The following is a 21,821-nucleotide window of genomic DNA, read 5'->3' on the forward strand; positions in this document are numbered from 1 at the left end:
TCTAGTCCATCTGTCACTGTTCACAGAATGAATGGATGACCTGTAAGGAAGAGTGTGAAAATTTGCTTTTTAATACACTTAGTCAATGATGAAAATGAAATTATTTTGAATACATTAAAGTTCTTTAAGGATGTAACAAGCAAGGTGGATAAAGGAGAACCGATAGATGTGTTGTATTTGGATTTCCAAAGTATATTCATTAAGATGCCACATAAACAGTTACTACAGCAGAACTCATGGTGTTGGAATAATATATTAATGTAGGTTGGTTAATTAACAGGCAACTAAAGGTTGGATGGTGCTCATCTTTACAAACAGCTTTACAAACTGCTGAACCTAAATTTGATGACTTGTATGAAGGGCTTATGAGTATTGTAGCTAAAATTGCTGATGATACAAAGACAGGTAGGAAAACCAGCTGTAAGAAGAATAAAAGGAGAATGCAAAGGGATTTAGGAAGATTACATGAGTGGCAAAAAACAGACAGATGGAGAATAATGTGTGAAAATGTGGGATTGCAAATTATGGTGTCTGGGAACCATAGAATCCCGACGGTGCAGGACTCCATTTGAACCATCACATCTGTATCAATTCTCCAAAATAGCACTCTACCTAGGCCTACACCCCCACCCTATCCTCGTAACCCTACGCATTAATCACTGCCAGTCCACATAACCTGCATATCATTGGACACTAAGGGAAGAATAGAGAGATTGCAGAATGCTGCAGTACAAAGGGATTTGGATAGCCTCATACATGAATCACTGGAGGTTAACACACAGGTACAACACAAAATAGATAAAGTCAAATTCGGGGATATATTGCAAGGGACATGGAGCATAAAAGTAGGGAATCTGTCAATAACTCTACAGAGCATTGGTGAGAGAACACCTGGATAACAGCAAACAGTTTTGATCTCCTAATTTTAGGAGGGTTATACTTGCATTGGAGATAATTCAGAAGTGCCTTGTCATGTGAGGAAAGGTTGAACAGGTTGAGCCTATATTTATTGGAGCTTAGACGAATGAGAGATGATCTTATTCAAATGTGTAAGATTATTGAGTGATGCCCTGCGATGGATTGACATCCTGTGCTGGATGTACCCCACCTAAAGCACAGTGTCTGCCAGGAGAGACTCCGACTCCCTGCAGCCGTGAATTAGAGTAGGTGATTAGTAAAGTGAAGGAAGATTATCGAGGGTTTGACAGGATAGATTCTGAAAGCATGTTTCCCCTCATGGGGGAATCTAGAACTAGGGGACGCAATTTTTAAACAAGGGATGTCCCATCTAAGATCTGTACAAGACAACAATACTTTTCAGAGGATCAGTTCTCTTGCTTGAAGGATATAATTAGCCTGTTTAATAAATTGCATAATTGCTTCTGTTGAATTCTTTTGATGACCTGGTCACAGTAGTTTTCTACAAATGATCTTTGTATCACCAACATTCACCAGTACTACCACTCTAATGTGCCAAGGCAGGACAATTTATATTCTGACCTCATGTCTGCTATTTTATAGTTTGTATTGCTGCTCACGTAACAATGAACCACAAGTTATCAACAATCTATTTCTTTCTATCAGTTTGACAAAGGACCAGTGTTTGTCAATTGATTTTGACTAATGTAGTAGTTAAACATTTCATTAGAAGGATAGGTACAGGAGTGCACTTCTGTAGCCCTTTGAACAACAATGTGTCATGAAATTTCTGGGTTGTGTTTAGTGCAGAGTATTAGCTGGAAATTATTTATATATTGTCGGCTTGAGTGACATCCAGACGCTATTCAGTGTTTGGAATCCAGCAAAGTAAAACCTGAAGAGATGAAGGAAATGAACGAAGGATATTTTTTAAGCAGAACACAATCTTTTTGGGGAGTAGGAAGTGCTTGAACCCATCTATCTGTTCCACCTAGTGAGAGCAACTATCTGAAATTCAGACTCAGAGCATCCAGTTTTCAAACTATTGAGTGAGTGAGTGAGCACCTTTTGTGATTCATACAACCTGGAAAATGGAAAAGCAAATTCTCCCTGGTAACGAGTGATCTTCCAGGGTTTTGATTGTCATTGGATATTGTGCAGGAACCTACCCACTGACGTATTGAAAAGCTGTTACTTTATGTATTCATTACGACTGTATTCCCAGCGCGAATGCGAGACGGAAGCGCTCTGTCCGGAGATGTTCATAGAGTGAGAATTTCCCTGATCAGCACTCTCCTCTCGCCAAGGAGCCGCACAGGTAACAATCAAGACATTGAAACTCGGCGCGGTGGTCAAAATTCAGGGTGAATTATATTCAACAGGTTTGAAGAGAATTCCAGCACAACTTTTAAAGATTGTACTCGCGCGTGTTTCACTCCATCAGGTTCCCTTTCCTTGCAAGGTCTGGCTGTGTTCAAAATTCAAAAGTTGCCAAAAAGCAAGTTTTATATTCAGGATTCAGGACAGCCAGCGAAAGTGAAACTTACAAACAGTGCAGGAAATGACGGGCCGCATGTTTATCGGATTGGGGAGTGGAAACCATATAAAAGCAGAGATAGATAAAGCTCAATCTGAATGCTGTTAGTGAATAGAGGAGTTCAGCAACTTTCCGTTTTCGGTGGTTGCGATGTGGGCAGATCAGCTCATGTTTTGTTACTTTGCAGAGCTGATGAAAAATTTGGAAGAAGGAAGTACTTTGTTCGATATTATTGCATGGATGTTTAATACTTTGCCAGCTTTTTAAAAGAACACATTTGTTTTCAACGGTTTTAAAGTGGCCATTGACTTGCTTTCATGGGTAACAAAGTCACTGAATAACACACCGTCTGCTGCCTCTGACCACACAGTCAAAAGGGCCACAGCAAATCACTGGTAATGCCCATTCTATGGAGATGCCGGCATTGGACTGGGGTAAAGACAGTAAGAAGTCTCACAACACCAGGTTAAAGCCCAGGGAGTTTATTTGATAGTAAACCCGCAAGCTTTCGGAACGCTGTGCCTTCGTCAGGTGAGTGGAAAGTTCAGATCAGAGAAGGGCAGATAAAGGCACACACAGTTTACAGAATACTGATTAGAATGCAAGTCTTTACAGCCAACCTGCTATTCAAGTCTTAAAGGTGCAGACAATGTGAGTGGAGATAGCATTAAGCATAGGTTAAAGAGATGCATCTTGTCTCCAGACAGGACTTCTTCCCAGGTCTCATCCAACTGTCCTTTTATTATGATTACAAACAATGTACTTTATTCATAAAGTATCTGAAAGCGATGTTAGAAAACATTTCAAACTGTCATAGCAAGAAAGTGCAATGATACTCAGAATTTTCTCCAGAGATCAAGATGCACACTTGAAGTGCTTCAATTCAGTAATGAGAACATAAACATTTCAATATTTTTGTTACCATATTCCTTCCCTCACACTCTGAATTGGCGAAGATGGAAAAACCTTCATTAGGAATTTTGCAGTTTACTCCCGTTCACAGCCTGATTAAAGATGATTCCTCACACCAGTCTTGTCCTTCATCTGATGGTAAATAAAGTTCTGCCACTCATAGTCACCCTCTACTTTCCTCTCAAAGGAGAAAACCTAACATAACCAAAGTTTAAGAAGTGACATCAGGGGGAGCAGCCACAAGCCTCTGCCCTCTCGCCCTTTTTGGGGAGGAAACTCTGGAATCACTGGACGCTAACACAAGGGAAGCAGCAAGAGAAAGAGAAGCAGGATGGGAGGAGCCAGCTCCAGGTTGGTCAAGAAACTGCTCATATTGTATCTCTTCAGTTCCTTTAGTTACATCACAACTTGTTATTGCAAAACATTGCCTTTGCTCAATGTCAGCACATTAATGAGAATGTCGTGAGCAATTCTACAGGTCATGTACCTCCATTCACCTCTCCTCTTCTTCAGCCCTTCAGCAGAGGAGGTGAAGCCTCAAGAAACAGGGCCCTTAGTCTGGACTTCAACCAACCCTCATTGCACAAGTCCTATCAATGCATCTGAACCTCACAATCAGTAAGTAAGAGGCACCACTAGGGAGGCCTCAGTCAGACTGAGGGCAGGCTAAGGTGTTTCACAGATGGTGAAGAGGAATTAGGGCTGGGAGATGAGTCTGTAGTTGCTGCTGTCTGGAGAAACAGGAGATGATTGCCCTTAGCTGGGGCATCTCAGGATCAATATTTAAAGGGTCCATAATTAAAAAGGGGCAAGGTAACTTTCACGCAAAGACACCTTAACTGGTCATTCATCTAATAGCTCACTCTGGGATCTGCTGTGCATAAATTAGCTGTCTTAATAAGCTACGTGACAATTGTGCTTGTTTTACAAAAGGATTCAATGAAATGTGTAAGGACGTTCTGAAGATGTGACAACGTGTTGTAAATAGGAGTTATTTTCAATTGGTGCAAATCATGTAAAATGTTTCCTTTCAGAGATCAAAGTGCTGAAGCTTCAAACACTTCATTGTTCAGTGAGGATGAACTGAAGAATCTGAAATCTAATTTTGAATCAGGTGGGGCGGAAAAGGTAACACCGCTGATACAGAAAAAAGTTAATGACCTGGACAACACAGAGCTGAACATTGCAGTGACAGGAGAAACAGGCGCAGGGAAATCCTCCTTCATCAATGCGATGAGAGGACTTCAAATCGATGATGAGGATGCTGCTGAGGTTGGTAACACAGAAACCACAATGGAACCAACCGGATACAAGCATCCCAGTTTGCCAAATGTTATTTTATGGGATCTACCAGGAATTGGAACAAAGAAATTCCCAGCGAATAAATACCTAAAGGAAATGAAATTTAAAAAATATGATTTCTTCATCATTATCTCGCACTGTCGATTCACAGAAAATGATGTAAAACTCGCTCAAGAGATTAAACGGCTGGGGAAGAATTTCTACTTCGTTCGATCTAAAATTGATAGTGACCTTGAATCAATGAAAAGGGGAAGGAGGGAATTTAATGAAGAGGAAGAATTGGAAAAGATCAGGAGTTACTGTATCACAAGCTTGCAAGAGGCAGGGATCTCATCACCCCAAGTTTTCCTGATTTCAAACTTTGACCTGCATCTGTATGATTTTGACCTGTTAAGTAAAGTTCTTGAAGATGATCTTCCCAATTCAAAGAGAAGTGTGTACATTTTGGCCCTTCCTAACCTAACCTTGGAAATTGTGGAGAAGAAAAAGAAAGAGCTAAAGAAGCGAGTTTGGATGTTGGCATCACTTTCTGGAATATTGGGAGCAGTGCCAGTTCCTGGAGTCTCCCTTGGTTGTGATATTGGGATACTGATTGGAGGAATCGTACATTTCCGTAAATGTCTGGGTTTGGATGATGCCTCCCTACGAAGACTGGCCAATAAGGCAGGGAAACCTGTGGAAGAACTGAAAGCTGTGGTGAAAGGTCCCATGGCGGGTGAAATAACTCCAGATATAATAAAAAGATTAGCATGGGGAGCCACTGCTGTTGTTGTGTCTGGTCTTGAGCTTGCACTTGATATCATTCCAGTTGTAGGTTCCATCTTTGGAGCAGGATCATCATTTGTTATGACCTACAAGTTGCTGAGTGGAGCACTGGATGATCTCACAGAGAATGCACGGAGAGTGGTGAAAGCTGCATTTGGGACGGATGAAAATGATCCAAAGCAAACATCAATTCAATGAATCAATGCCATAGCTGATATATTAAAGGGGTCTAACACTGGACATTCATATTCCCTTTTACTGGCCCATTTTAAGAAACTATTTCCATGCTGGAGTGTTTTGTGAAAGATTTTGTCTCGGTGTAATCTAAGGAGAGAACCCAAAAGCTGTGGAGGCAAATTTTCCCGTTCCACTTGCCACAGGAATCGAAGTGGATGAGGGGCGGACCATAGGAAGGTCCGTTGACCGCGAGTGGGATTTTCTGGTTTTGGGACAAGTGCGGCCGGAAAATCCCGCCTGTGAACTTTAAAGGAATCCCCTCAACATCAGAAATTCACTCCATCCGTACAATTCCCTCCATTAGACACAATACCAGGAAATTTGCCTTGTTCCAAGAATTATAGAATAAGACCATAGGAGTGGCCATTCAGCCCATTGTGCTTGTGTTAGAAATGCTTGTATTCTTCATTGATAGTGATGGATTCAGTGCCAATGTCCAGTCCCTTTTCTGCAATGTCCCTGATTGATTCATAACAGCATCATTACTGAAATGGATGGTCCTGGGTCTATAGTGGAGTCAAAAGCACTGGGATAATATGTTTTGTTCACCTTTTGATAAATTATTTGGCTATTTTTTCCTGCCTCATTTATTGCCAAATTCTATTCCCAACAGTGATGAGGTTAACAATGCAGTCTTTCTTCCGGCACACCCTGAACACAATAAAGCGATTTATTAAGAGGAAGTCAATTTTCCAATGTTTTTAAACCATTATCCACTTACACTGAACATCTGTCTCAGTCCTAGTTTTAGAACCATTGCTGCAGCAAACGGTGTCTGTTTGAAAAGGGATAAATTCTGTACCAGTCCAATGAATCTTGTTCTGTCCAAGAAGCAGCAGATTCCAAGAATGGAACAGTAAAGAAGAGGCACCAGCATCAGACTGTTGTCAGCAGTGAGAACACAGATTCCCTGTCATAGAGACACCACCCAGATATAGAATCATCCTTATCATCCCTCACACAGATGATCCCTCACACAGACCGTCCCTCACACTGACCATCCTTCATGCAGACTGTCCATCATCCTAACTTGGTGAAGAGCTGAGAACCATGAACAGGAAAACCTCTGGGAATGGGAATGAGAGGAAATATGTTAATTATGATCATTCCTTTTATGACGTATTTTGAGTATTGCTGAGATTTTCACTAAAAACTACAAATGTTGGAAATCTGAAAAACAGAAATGTTGAATGAACTCAACAGGCCTGGCAGCATCTGTGGAGACTAGAAATGAACATTTCTCGTCCAATATCACTCTTCATTGCTTCCAGCATAGCTGAGAAATGGGTTTGCTGGTCAGGCAAAAATTCCAGATAATGGGAGGTCCTTTTACCACTGGAAGACAGCAAAACACTTGTAACACGAATGAATATGTGAATGCTCCTAAAGTAAAGAACATTATTCTTTGCTTCAAACCTTCAACTGTACATTCAAACAAAAATTAAAATATAAAATAATGTAATATACATATATGGGAGAGCTTTCTAATTTCTTCTGGTTGGTAAAGTGACAACTACGAAGGGAACATCAGCAATTCCGGTTAGGAGAGAATTTGGCTTGGTAAAATGCCAGATAAACACAAAATTTACTGTACTGTTTGCCACCAAACAAAATTAGCGCTTGATCCTCAGTGACTGATTGGAGAGAAGCAGATGTTACAGATGGTGGATTAGGATTCATGTGGGCGGGGGGTGGGTTGTACCACAGTAACAATCAATAACCTCCAGCCAATGCTAAACAATGTTACATAATCACTTCAACTCCATTGTGGAACAATGCCCTATGCGGCTCTGATTTGTCATAAACTCTTTGATTGGGGTTTGTGTCTCTATCCTCCAAAGCAGCCACTACCTTTCAGACATGCAATGATGCCATCACTGACACTCATCATTATATGGACAACACATTGATCAAGAGAGTGAGTGAAACTCACTGTCAGAATGATGGCCAATACATTAGCTCCAGCTGGCTGGAAAGAGGAAGAGGAAAGTGACCTGAAATAGCAGCAGAAGAGCAGTTACTGTGGCAGGAGAAGTATTGGAATGTGTTACACTAACTCACTGGAACCTCATATGCTCCAATGTCACCGATATCAACAATGGATTAATATTACTGATGTGAACCGTTGTCTTCTAAACCTCCATTGCAGTTATTTTGGTTCAACTTAATTTAATTGACATTGATTCATTTGTATCATTTCTTGTTAGTTGATGAGAATGGCCAGAATTCCCTGATCTCGTTCGGCCTTCCCCCACAGCCAACGAGAATGGAAAATTTGGTGTTCAGCCAAAACTCCATTCACTGCAGCGGGCCTGGAAAATCACAGCTGTGGATAAGGTCAGAAAATTCCAGCCAATAACTCTGGAAATTGTTTGACATTAATTAAAGATATTTTGCTGTATTAATTGAGAACTTATGCTTATTGGTAATTTTCAAGACTGCTGGTAATCGAATCAAGTGAAAGTAATGAACAATTTAATTGTAACATTCTAAACATGGACATGATTTGTTGTATTGTAAGCCACAGTTTAGAAAACAGGTGTGTGGAAAATTCTGTACTAAATGAGATTCCACAACACTAGTGTTGCCAATCGTGTACTAACTTGGACAGGTAATATCCACACGCCATGTACTGATGCAATAAATGCTGAACATTTCATCTTGATGATTATAGTGGATTTTTTTTTTCACGAGCTACATTGAAGCAAGATTAGAAAACCATAAAACCATAGAATCCTTGCAGTGCAGAAGGAGGACTTTCGGCCCATTGAGTCTGCATCGACTCTGCGAAAGGTTATCCCACACTTTGCATATTTACCGTGGCTAATCCACCTAAATTACACCTCTTTGAACACTAAGGAGTAATTTAGCATGACCAATCCACCTGACCCACACATCTTTGGACTGTGGGAAGAAACCGGAACACCCAGATGAAACCCACACAAACATGGGGAGAACGTGCAAACTCCACACAGTCACCCAAGGCCGGAATTGATGCCGGATCTCTGGCACTGGGAGACAGCAATGCTAAACAGTGTATCACCGGACTATGGAAAATGCTGGAAGATTTGAACATTAAGGTTTATGTGAAGGTGACTTGGACATGTTTGTTTTAGGAAAGTGTGTAACTTCAAGCTCTGGCTGGATTGGGAATTTACTTGTGGCAGGGGAAGGGACTGTAAAATGGAATTAGATGACGTTAGGTTTAGTCATTGATGTCACATCTGAACACCAATCTATGTGCAATGGATTGCAAGCTAGATGTTAACTTTGTTCACCATTTGAGAAGGTCCAATGAAAAGCCAAATAAGTTTCTTCAAAATTTAATTGCAAACATTTTATGCACAATGGCTAATAATCCTGCTGTTAGTATCTCACCTCCTGACTTCCCAAAGCCTGCCCACCATTTACAAGGCATATGTGCATTGGAATACTCTCCACTTGCCTGGCTGAGTGCAGCTCAAATAACAGTCAGGAAGCTCAACACCATCTGGGATGAAGCAGCCCTGCTTGATTGCTTCTCCTTCCACTTGGAATGCTGCAAGCTGTGAATGCCAGGGAGGCTTACAAAATTCTGATCATGAAAGCTTCTTCTGAACTCCAGCAACCTAGTGAACCAAAGCTCTACATTCCGCAGTCAGTGCAGCCAATCACTTTTTCTGAAATCTCTACCAGATCCTGTCACATATGGGATTGGGGTGGGGTGGGGTGGGGTGGGGCGGGGGGTAGGGGAGGGGGTTCTGCAGAGCCCCAGGCACTTTCTCTTTTGTCACAGCTCTAGAGCTTCATCATCAGCCTGGGGATCAGCATTGGTTAAGTCTCCCACAGTCCTCTGAGGGTCAGAGGGCAGACTGCTGCTCTGACATTCGTACAGTGCTTAAACCAGGTGATGACCCTAATTCTGTAACTTGCCTCATGCCCTCTGAGGTGACAGTATTTGAGCTGGTGGAGAGTGTAGAGTAAGAGTGGGATAGTGCACCCTCTGAGAACCTCCCTCCATTTCTTCCTCCTCCTCAGATTGGGGTATGACCCGGAGATAATAGCTGCCTGTCACTGCACTGACCATTCCAATGTAAGCCCACAGAGCCTACAGCTTAGGCACCTGTTTGTTACTGTCATTTGTAATTTCCACTTGATCCCCATTAGGCTCATTATTGCAGGGACTCATGTTCCTCCATGGGTGCTCCAGCCTCACCATCAGTGATGGCGCAGTCTTCCTGGTAGCCAGCCAGCTGCAGCATCTGTTCCTCCATGGTTATTAGAATGACAATTAGGGGACACTGCCACCAATCTGTGCCCTCTCTCTGAAATTCTGGGCCCTCTTCTGTGGAAATGCATGGAACGGGTTCATTATTCGGACTATAGAAATGACAATGTCATCACCTTGCCCGCTTGCTTCAGCTTCTAGGATCAGTGTCGTTCTGCCACTCAGCAGCAACCTTTCCACAGGCCGACTGTGCCATGCTGAAAACACTTTTCCCCTCATAGCCAATCTAGATCGAGAGGGCACACTATCAAATAAGGTGGAAGTGAGGAGGACTGTCTTCTCTTGGAGGGTTGGGAGTGTTTGGAATACTTGTCCCCAAAGTGCAGTGGAGGGTGAGTCTTTGAACATATTCAGAGCTGTGTTAGATGGAATTTTGATTGACAAGAGAGTCAACGTTATGAGGGACAGGTAGGAAAATTAAAGAGTTAAGGCCACTTCAGATCAGTCATAATTTTTTTTGTCATGCATTTGGGGAATTATTGTGTTGTGGCATGGTCCTTTTCGGGGGATAGTCATGTGATCGCTCTGTGACATGATCTGGGCCTCCGCAGATTGCCAGCAGTTGGGTTTTGAACGCTATCATGTGAACATCTATTAAATGAACCTACCTGCTGCTTCGCATAGAGTCATAGAGGCTTTTAGCATGAAAACAGGTCCTTTGGCCCAACTTGTCCATGTTGCCCAGTTTTTAACCACTAAATTAATCCCAATTGTCCACATTTGTCCCATGTTCTTCCATACCCATCTTAGCCATGTAACTGTCAAATGCTTTTTTAAAAGGCATAATTGTACCTGCCCCTACTACTGCTTCTGCCAGCTCATTCCAGACACCACCTTCTGTGTGGAAAAATTGTCCCTCTGGACCCTTTTGTATTTCTCCCCTTTCACCTTAAACCTATCTATACCTTCTAGTTTTAGACTCCCCTCCCTTTGAGAAAAGATGTTGACTATATACCTTATCAATGCCTAAAACCCTTTTGTGCCTTCTCAAAAGTAACAGCGTGCCTCCAGGCTCAGATATTATTGACCACTGAAGTAGGATCAAGGGGCTGAATGGTCTACTGCTGCTCCGATTTTTTCTGTTCTTAATGTTGTCAGTCACCCAGACCCTGTGAAGAAGTTTTTTGATCTGCTTTTGGTTTTGGATCCAGGTTCTCTGGACAGCTGCTGACTGCCTCCACTACTTCCTCATTTTATTCATTGAGCAAGTCTCTTCCCATCAGTCTTCAGTAAGAGGACTTCCTGCCTTGCTCAGCAGCCTGGAGGAGGAGATTGTCAATGAACTGTAGGCCACCTGGATTCTTAGATCTGCCAAGGCTAAAGTAGGTTCCACTGAGTTTAGTGTCTGTCCCAATGAGCTGGATTGGGTTCAAAGGGACAGCTGTGTGTGACACTGTTTGCTGGAGGGCGCATTTCAGAACTGGGGGAGGTGGGGGTTTGTCCAAGGAATTTGAAGGGTGTTTCTGTAGCAACTTACTGTTCAATGATCATTTATGGTAGTGCAACTGTGTCAACAGTCATGAAGTCAGTAGCCTCAGAAAAATATTTGGTACTGGCAACCTTTAAGCAAGCTACACCAGGGTCTTAGAAGCACCATGGTGAGGAGGTAGAGACCAATGTGAGGATGTTCATGGGAGGCAGGGAGGCCTTGTTCAGAGGACTTTCTGTTCTGCTAAAGCAAGGAGGCAGGGTGATGGCAGGGAAACAGCACCTTAGCTGGTACTGATGAGGCAACCCAGTCACCCTCCACCCAAGTCTGAAACTCTGAAATAAACTTTGTACACTTCTATGTGAGTGCAACATGACTCCCAGGTCTTTTTCCTAATAATTTCATGAAGTACAATTTCTGAAATTTTACTAACAAAAACAAAGGTACATTTTTTACCAATATACAATACTAATGAGAAATTATCTCTTGTGAGACCTGCCTGTTGGAGAAGTCAGGTGTGGTGACAGACTGGTTCCAGACAGTCTCATTCTGCCTGGCATGGGCTCCAAGTGTGCGTGACATGCTGCCCACCATAGAACATAGAACATAGAACATTACAGCGCAGAACAGGCCCTTCGGCCCACGATGTTGCGCCGACCAGCTTTTAAAAAAAAACAACAGTAACCCACTAATCTAAACCAATCCCATTTCGTCCATAAACCTATCCACAGATCTCTTAAACGCCCCCAAACTAGGCGCATTTACAACTGCAGCTGGCAGGGCATTCCAGTCCCTCACCACCCTCTGGGTAAAGAACCTACCCCTGACATCAGTCCTATAACTACCCCCCCTTAATTTAAAGCCGTGCCCCCTCGTGCTAGCTTTCTCCATCCTAGGAAAAAGGCTATCACTATCCACCCTATCTAAACCTCTAATCATCTTATATGTTTCAATAAGGTCACCATGACAGCACTGTGCAGGTCAGAAACTCCAGAGCATTTTATGAAGCCCATCTGGATCATAAATTTTGCAATTTGAATTTGATGAGGGTAAACATGAGATTTTGCACTTCATGTATGATTCAAATGACCCACTAGAGAGCTTTTATCAAACAAAGTTTATTTAAGAATACGGTTAACATGTATAGAAAGAAAATTAGTAATAGCTTTTACCCATTACAAACCAGAGAAAACTCAACCATGACATTGTATAAACTTAGCAGCTAAATACCGTTCCAACTAAAAAAATCCCATAAATAAAACATTTGCTACTGGTTTAGCACAGAAAATACAAATGCTTACATGATGCTGGAACTTCGTCCTTTGGTGGATGCTGCAATTCTCTTGATACACAGACAGACAAGCTTGAAGTTATCAAGGGGGGGGGAGAGAGAGAGACTCTAGTTACTATCTAGCAAACCATCTTCAAAACAACTTTCATTCCAAAAAGGCCAGGAGACTTGCTTCCAGCTAGCCGGCAGAATTTATAAGACCAAGGAGAGGAGAGAGAAAGCCTGCCTGCCACTTGACAACCAGGACAGCTTCGAACTCTCAAACCAAAACTAAAACTGAATCCTTGGATTCTTCTGGGGAGGAGCCACCTGACTTTGGCTTGTCAATCAATCTTCCCCCTAACAGTGCAGGATCATAAAAAAGATCCCAGAAATCGCCCAAAGTAAAAATAAACAAAACCCTATTTAAACCATTGAAGCAACGTTAAAAGGACTTTAGCAGACAGCTTGGCAACAATGAAAACCCAGTGTTGCTTAACTGCAGAGAACATGATTTAAAAAACACAATTCTGAAATGCACACTATTGTCACAAGACAAGTAACTGTAATCCAAAGATTGAATGTCAAAGTAACTCCTTGAGGCTCTTCAATACCAACTACCACCCTTCAGGTATTTTCAACCTTCACCTGCACCCTTATTGGTCACTGTGCCCATCATCTTCCTACTCTGACCGATAACATTAAGGCTTCTCAGGACATGTTTCTTCATGGCTGGCATGTAATTGACCAGCCAATGTATACTTGATGCCAGGAGCCAATCCTGGGCATGAGCGGAAATCGCATCCACTTCTGATCCCATTAGTTGCACTTCTCTCAAAAGGTAAAAGCCCGGGTCCTTGGCTTTTCTCATAACATTTCATAAATTTCTTATTTATAACCCTGACATTGTGGGCTCGATTTTACCATCAAGCTGCACCCGTTTTCAGGCACGAAAACTTGGTAAAGTTGGACGTGAGGTGAGTAACACAATCCGTGCCCGCCTCTGCACCTGTTCCCCCTTTATCAATCGCCAAAAGTGGCCACCGTTGGGACTGCACCATTGGGACTGCATTTAAATTGATTTACTGGGCTGCACACTCAAACTTACCAGCACTCTCCCCTTTACACCGCGTTCGCCCATCCAGATTTGGCGCAAAACAGACATGGTCCATAAAGGTCCAATTCAGACACTCCAGCTTCTGAGGCGGTATGTTCAGAGCTTCCAAGTGCTCTCTGATTCAGATCGGTTAGGGAGGTGGGTCAAATGGCTCTCTGGTGTGGGGGGTGGGAAGGTGGGTCAGATGGGTCTCTACTGGAGGGGGGAGGGAGACGGGTCAGATGGCTCCCTGGTGTGGGGGGAGGGAGGCAGGTCTAATGGCTGTCTGGTGGGGGCTAGGGAGGCGGGTCAGATGGCTTGCTCGGGGGGAAGGAGCTGCGTCAGATGGCTCTCTGGTGCGGGGGAGGGAGGTGAGTCAGATGGTTCCCTGGTGGAAGGAGGAGAGAGATGGGTCAAAGGCTTTCTGGTGGAGGGGTTAGGGAGGTGGGACAGATGGCTCGCAGTCGGGGGAGGGAGGCTGGTCAGATGGCTCTCTGGTGGAGGGGGTGAGAGTGGGTCAGATGGGTCTCTGTCGTGGGTGGAGGGAGGGGTCAGGTGGCTCTCTGGTGGGGGTGAAGGAGGCGGGTCAGATAAGTCACTGAGGGAGGAGGGAGGTGGGTCAGATGGCTCTCTGGTGTGGGGGAAGGAATGGGTCAAGTGGTTCTCTGGTGGTGGGGGGAGGGTGTTAAGGCAGGGGAGGTTTGTTGCTACTCTGTGAGTGATCGGTGGAGAAGAAGGAGGCGTCTGCTGCCACCCTGCGTGCGATTGGTGGAGGGGAAGGTGGGCAATCAGTCTGAGTAGTGGGGTGAGTGGAGTGGGGGGGATAAGGGCATCAGTAACGTTGTGGGGATGGGACAATGTCTGAGGAGACCAGGGGGAGGCATTATCCGACCCAAGAGCGATGTGGCAAGCGAATGTTTTTCTACTTTTTCGAACTGTGCATGCACAGTTGAACGCTTTCATCACAGCTGAAGGGTTTTGGGTGTGACAAGTCCCACAGGCTTCTGCACCACAATTCAGAATCGCTGATTTTTTTTTCAGGCAGAGTCTGTATGGGGGCGTCGGAGAACGAGACTAAAAGTCGGATCCGAAACACTCCCAGATTCAAGTTCGCCCAGCACTTAAAATCAAAATGGTAAAATTGGGCCCTGTATGTTTTATCGTATTTTTAAATGATGGAAAATGCCACCAAAATTTTATATTTGCTTATTGCCAGCTCCTAGGTTCAATTTTCATTTTCTTCAGCCTGCCTGAATTTCACCACTGGGATCTGAACTTGGCTGGGTCTGGTTTGTAATTTTGTTTCAACCAGTTTCAGTTTCCCTAGCAACCTAAAATTTGCCTTTTACTTTCAGATTTAGATTTAAATTAAGTTCTAATTTCCCATGAAGACTGGTGATTCAATTTCCCTTTAATTTGATTCTGAGATAAAAAAATACAAGCTTTTATACCATGGCTTCCATCAAACTATTTCTCCCCACCCTCCCCTCACCTTTGGAAAAGATTTACCGTAGTGAATTTTTTTCCAGAAGCTTCAAAGTACAGTAAATTCCTAACATCATAAACATTTTAAAAATGACTTATTACAAATTGTATAGGTAACGTGGTAAGACAAGCAAATTAACAATTAGTAGGAACAGTAGGCTCAATTAGAATTTAGCAGGATCCAAACATCATAGAATTATCATTCTCTGGGTATTCCTTTGTGCGTATATATTCTCTTCAAACTTTGAAGGAGGATTCAATTCTCCAGATACCTGACGTTTCCATTTATGTTTGTATTTCAGTTTTCCTAGAGACCTGAATGTTCATAATGCTTTCAATTAGAGTCTCATCCAAAAAATACAACCTTTGTAACTGTGGATTCTACCACGCACTGAATCTGGAGTGCAACTTCAGATCATAGACTTTGAGACTCATACCAATGACTTCTGATCCAGAGGTGAGAGTATTGTCACTGAACAAAAAGCAGTTCTGACTGGTTTTTGGAGAGTAAAGAATCTGTATTCAGTGTCCTAGGGGTTGGTAACTGGAGAATTCAGGTGATTGACAAAAGTCAACACGAGGAAACATTTAGTTTTGCAGAGTTGTTGCGATCTGGAATGCAGTGCCTGAAGCAGTTCATGAAGATGGAAACAGATTCACTAACAGACTAAATAAAATGGATCGGTACTTCAGGTTAAAAAATTACAGGGCTATGGGGTAAGAGCAAGGGGAATTGTATTAATTGCCCACCTCCACCATAGCTAGAAAGAGCAGGATGAGCTGAACATCCTGCTAATAGAAACATAGAAACTAGAAGCAAAAAAAGGCCATTCAACCATTTGAACCTGCTCTGTCATTCATTTTGATCATGGCTTAACATCAAATTCAATATCATGATCCCACCCTTCCCCCTATATCCCTAGAGCTAGATCTAATTTCTTCTTGAAATCAGACAATATTTTGGCCTCAACTACATTCTGTGGCATTTTGTGCTGTAAAATTCTATGACATTAAATAAGGAATAAAATACAAAGTTATACACAGAAAATCTGGACCTTCAGATACTGCTTTCCGATGTCTTCCGAACAGTAATACATTTCATCTAATTATTTAAGTTACACGCTTAAAATATGTTATAATATTATAAAGTACGTCATTTCAAAGGAAGGAGATTTCAAAACTCTGAGTAACAGGTGCCCTTAAACAAGGGTCACAGTATGTTGGTATGCAGATGCAGCAAGCGATTAGGAAGGCAAATGGAATGTCAGGGTCCATTGCAATGAAAATCAAAAATGAAAGTAGGAAAGTTATGCTGCAGTTGTACAGGACTTTTGTGAAATCACATGTGGAGCACTGTATATAGTTTTGGTCTCTATACTTAAAAAGGGATCTTCTTATAAAATAAATAGTTCAGAGAAGTTTCACTGGACAGATCGCTGGGGAGAAGGTGTTATCTAATGAGAAAATGTTGAACAGATTGGCCCATTGAGGTTTAGAAGAGCGTTGATCTGATTGAAACATATATTATCCTATGGGCTTTGACTGAGTGGGATGCTGTGAGGATGTTTCTTGTTGTGCATGATTCTACAACTAAGGACACAATTTAAAAATTAGTGGTCTCCCATTAAGACTGAACTAAGGAGCATGCTTTTATTCTGTCAGATAGTCATTAGTCTACAGAATTCACATTTCCTGTCTGACACCAGGGACCACACTTTGGATGTTTTGAAGTTGTGAAAGACACTAACTTAATGGCAAGCTCTTTTTCATTTTATTTAACTATCAAACAGAGATTGTCATTATGACTCAGCAAAGTTTTCAGCAACTGCACTGCTTCTAATTCTGTGCACACCGATGTAGAAAAGAGCTCGGACTTGCAGAACGAGTGTGGCCAGAACCATACACTGGCAAGCTGCTCCTCCTTGTGAGCTCAGAGCACCACCTGCTGGTCTGAGCCACACACAACAACACAGCTCCTTGTCGGGGAACTGAAGACAAAGGTCAAAATAAAAATAGGTCCAAGTTCCAAGTGGAGATGGTCCTGATGAAGAACTTCCATCTGGAATCTCTGCCTACGTTTTGCCAACATTTTCAGTTTGTACATTTCCAGCAGTCCTGATTCTCTCATGTCCTTTGCAGTGTAACTTGATACGAAGGATTCCAGAAACTTTCCTCACCATCTGAAATGTTAATCAAATAGCACACACACACACACACACAAGCAGCTTTGGAGAGCATTCAATAAGGTTGGGTGGTGGGGGCAGGGGGCGGGGGCCGGGGGGAGGGGTGGGGGGGTTGGAGTTTCTACCTCTACGATTGTGCCCCTGCACAAAACAGAGAGATGAAATAAAGAAAAGTGATGTTTAATTTGAGCAGGACAGGCCACCAGGAAAATAGAGTGGTAAATCCACCTCACTGAGCGGTTTTCAACACCCTTACTGTTATCTCCATTGACTTGGTGTCCCATTTGTTTCTGATTACAGCTCTGTGTAATTATATTAAACACAAAGGAAAAAAAGCTGAATATTCTACACTTGCAATTCAAAGAAATGGTCAGCAAAAGTCACTGACAAATTCTTGGATTTAACCATTCTGCCTCTTCAAGAAGAACGCAAAATGACTTAAAATGACATGTTTAAAATAAGCAGCAAAACGTGACATTGAAAAACAGGTGAATGTATTGGATTTGACCCAGTGTCAAAAACCATGCTGACAGCTCAAGACTTGCCTGGGAGGGGAATTGACAAGTTGGAAAGGTCCCCTCATAAATGACTAATTGGTGACAGGTGACTGAGAGATGAATTGGACAGTGTAGGTGTAACTGAGGGAAGTATGGACTGGGACTCTGGGAAGAGCAGAAGGCTGCTTGCTGTTGGGGTCTCAGGGTAGTTGATTGGATCTGAGTGGAACTGCAGAGATTCTGCATTGAGAATGTGTGGAGCAGGATTTCTCGGAGTAACTGAAGTGGAAATGAATTGGGATTAAAGAGTGCTCTGCTGAGACCTAGAGTGGGATTCTAACTGTGAAAAGCATGAGGAGGGAGGAATTTGAGGACTAACTTGTCAGACTGCCTGACATACAAACTGACTTGGTTGGAATATCTGATGATGGGGTGTAGATTGGAAGTATAGAAAAATCTGAATAGAATGGGAATGCAAGATAACCTGAGACAGTATGGAATGAACTGTGGGAATACCCAAGGGGAAAGGGAGTGGAGCTGATGTTGTAAATGAGGAGAGTGTGCTGTGGAACTGTAGGTGTATTCTATGAAAGTGAAGTGTTGGCCGACCCGAGTGGGATAGGGACTGAATTTTTTTTTAACAAGATATAGTCGGTTGAAATGTGCTCATTACTGCTAAAGCTCCAATTGCCATTCCCAATTTCCCTTGAGAGGCTGGCACTGAGCTTTATTCTTGAACTCTTGCTGTGCATGATGTGTGTTCAGGAGTTTGACCCAGTGACAGTGAGGGAATGCAATATAGTTCCAAGTCAGGATGGTGTGTGGCTTAGAGGGAAACATGCAAATAACTATGTTATTATGTACTTCTATATGATAGATGATATAGGTTTGGAAAGTGCTGTGGAAGAAACTGTGATGAGTTGCTGCAGCGCGTCTTGTCAAGATTTTGCCACTGTGCTTCGATGATGGAGGGCATAAATGTTTAAGGTGATGGATCTGGGCTACTTTGTCTTGGATGGTGTTGAACTTCCAGATTGTTAACTGGAGCTGCAGTATCCAGTGGAGCATATTCCATCACATTCCTTACTTGTGCTTTGTAAATGCTGAATGAGCTTTGGGAAGACAGGAAGTGAGTTACTGATCATGGAAACCCAAGCTCTGACTAATTGTTGTAGCCACAGTATTGATATGGCTAGTCCAGTTCAGTTTCTGGTCAATTGTAACCCCGGGATGTTGATGGTGGGGTATTTGACGATGGTGCTGCTATTGAATGTCAAGAGATAATAGTTAGACTCTTTCTTGTGGAGATAGCTATTGCCTAGCACTTGTAAAACATAAATATTCCTTGTCACATATCAACTCACACCTGTATGTTGTCCAAGTGTTGCTGCATTGCGGGCAAAAACTGCTTCAATAGCTTAGAAGTCAAATTAAACTGAACATTGTACGATCATTAGCAAACATTCCCACTTCTGATGGAGGAAAGGCTATTCATGAAACAGATGAAGGTGGTAGGAGGTAATTTTGTGAACTTGTGTGGTAATATCCTGAGCGTGGTGTAGAGTGGAACTGAGGGGAGCGTGAAGTGGGATAGTATGAGTACATGAGGGGCTGTGTGACAAAACTATATCTGGGAGGAATGAGGAGTGGGTCTTCAGGCATATCTGAGGGGGAGAGTGAGAGTGTCGCAATGTGTGAAGAGGATTTTAAGTCGGAGAACCTCAGGTGTGTAGAGCAGTGGTTCCCAAACTTTTATATGTCATGGCACACCTCAAGTCTATAAAAGAATTTTGAGGCGCGTCTCATATTTTCTCTGTCTTCTTCCATTACTGGGAACTTTGTCTTTAACTTCTCTCTGTCCTCTCATCTTTTTTTTTACCTTTCCCTGTCTCACTTCTCCCAGGGTTTTTGCACCCTTGTTGAGTTTTTGCTTTTTCTATGAGTATATGGGGCTGTTGTTTTCAGCTCCAAGTCCCATTGGCCATCACATGGACCTGACCTACATCAAAAAAATCTAAACCACACATGTGTGGCTCTTTCTCAGTTGCATGGGAGGCACAATATTTGTCAGGTCTTTAACGTGCCAATCACAGAACTGAAGATGAAGATTAGTGTTTTGCTGGCCATGGGAGATCATCAATACATCTCCTCATATTCTCATAGAATACAAGCTCACTATTAGGTGAGTAGAGGGTTGCCCAATACAGAAGGAGCAGAGGTGGAGTTTAAAACCAGCTGGGTCCACTTAGGTGGCATTTGAAAGACTCAGAGCTGACCTGCCCTCTGCAGACATTGAATGGCGTTCCAAACACACTGTAAATCTCGGGTGATTGGTGACAGAAGACTAGCCTCAGAACATAAGAGCTTAAGAAATAGGAGCAGGAGTAGGCCATCTAGCCCCTCGAGCCTGCCCCGCCATTCAATAAGATCATGGCTGATCTGTCGTGTCTCAGTTCCACATTCCCGCCCTCTCCCCATAACCCTTAATCCCCTTGCCTATCAAAAACCTATCAACCCGCATCTTAAAAATATTTCGCGAGGCAGCCTCCACCACTTCAACGGACAGAGAATTCCAGAGATTCACCACCCGTTGAGTGAAGAAGTTCCTTCTCAACTCCGTTCTAAACCACCCCCGCTTTATCTTGAGGCTGTGCCCTCTAGTCCTACTGTCCTTTCTGAGCAGGAAGAGCCTCTCCACCTCTATCCTATCCATCCCATTCAACATCTTATATGTCTCAATGAGATCTCCCCTCATTCTTCTAAACTCTAACGAGTATAAGCCTAGTTTATTCAGCCTCTCCTCATAGCTCAACCCCCTCAACTCTGGAATCAGCCTAGTAAACCTCCTCTGCACTCCCTCCAAGGCCAAAATATCCTTGCATAAGTGCGGCGACCAAAACTGCACACAGTACTCCAGCTGTGGCCTCACCAGTGCCCTATACAGCTGCAGCAAGACCTCCCTACTTTTATATTCAATCCCCTTCGCTATGAAGGCCAGCATCCCATTTGCCTTCCTGACCATCTGCTGCACTTGCAGGCTGGGTTTTTGCGACTCATGCACAAGGACCCCGAGGTCCCTCTGCACCGTTGCATGCTGCAGTATTTCTCCATGTAATTAATAGTCCTTCCTACCATTATTCCTACCAAAGTGGACAACCTCACATTTGCCAACATTAAATTCCATTTGCCAGTTCCTGGCCCATTCGCCCAGCCGATCTAGATCCTTCTGCAGACTCTCCACACCCTCCGCACAATTTGCCATTCCACCAATCTTGGTGTCATCAGCAAATTTCAACACCATACACTCGGTTCCCTCCTCCAGATCATCTATGTAAATGGTAAATAGCTGAGGCCCCAGCACTGACCCCTGGGGCACTCCACTAGTCACCAACCGCCAATCCAAATAGCACCCTTTGACCCCCACACTCTGCCTCCTATTTGACAGCCAATCCTCTATCCACGCGAACACCCTACCCCCAACTCCATGCCCCCTGACCTTCTGTAATAACCTCTTGTGAGGCACCTTGTCAAACGCCTTCTGAAAATCAAGAAACACCACATCCACCGGCTCTCCTCTATCCACCGCCCTAGACACATCCTCATAGAACTCCAATAAATTCGTCAGACACGACTTCCCCTTAACGAAACCGTGCTGCGTCTGCTCTATCAAACAATTCTCCTCAAGATGCCTCGCTATTTTCTCCTTGATGACGGATTCTAACATTTTACCTACAACAGACGTTAAACTAACCAGCCTATAATTCCCTGTCTTTTGCCTGCCACCCTTCTTAAACAACAGCGTAACATTAGCCGCTTTCCAATCTTCCAGCAGTTCCCCAGAATCCAGCGACGTTTGGAAAATAATCACCAAGGCATCTACTATCACCTCCGTCATTTCTTTCAGAACCCTTGGATGCATTCCA

The 21,821-nt window shown here is 43.1% G+C and overlaps 2 protein-coding genes across 3 annotated transcripts in view; one reads left to right on the forward strand and one right to left on the reverse strand.

Moving 5' to 3' along the window:
- LOC145342107 (T-cell-specific guanine nucleotide triphosphate-binding protein 2-like) overlaps window positions 1-21,821 on the reverse strand; it is a 70,309-nt gene that overhangs the window by 26,942 nt on the left and 21,546 nt on the right. The window lies entirely within an intron of this gene.
- On the forward strand, window positions 2,153-5,839 carry LOC145342626 (interferon-inducible GTPase 5-like). 2 transcript variants are annotated; one of them, XM_080188170.1, is made up of 4 exons: window positions 2,153-2,236; window positions 3,555-3,718; window positions 3,881-3,985; window positions 4,402-5,839. In XM_080188170.1, the coding sequence occupies exons 2-4, from the start codon at window positions 3,699-3,701 to the stop codon at window positions 5,630-5,632; spliced, it is 1,356 nt and encodes a 451-aa protein (XP_080044296.1). In that variant the 5' UTR covers window positions 2,153-2,236; window positions 3,555-3,698; the 3' UTR covers window positions 5,633-5,839. The 2 variants fall into 2 exon arrangements, with proteins under 2 accessions (XP_080044296.1, XP_080044297.1); XM_080188171.1 differs by lacking the exon at window positions 3,881-3,985.

The sequence above is a fragment of the Carcharhinus amblyrhynchos genome, chromosome 4 (genome assembly GCF_965287045.1).
Source record: "Carcharhinus amblyrhynchos chromosome 4, sCarAmb.v2.hapA, whole genome shotgun sequence".
Lineage (NCBI taxonomy): Eukaryota > Metazoa > Chordata > Chondrichthyes > Carcharhiniformes > Carcharhinidae > Carcharhinus > Carcharhinus amblyrhynchos.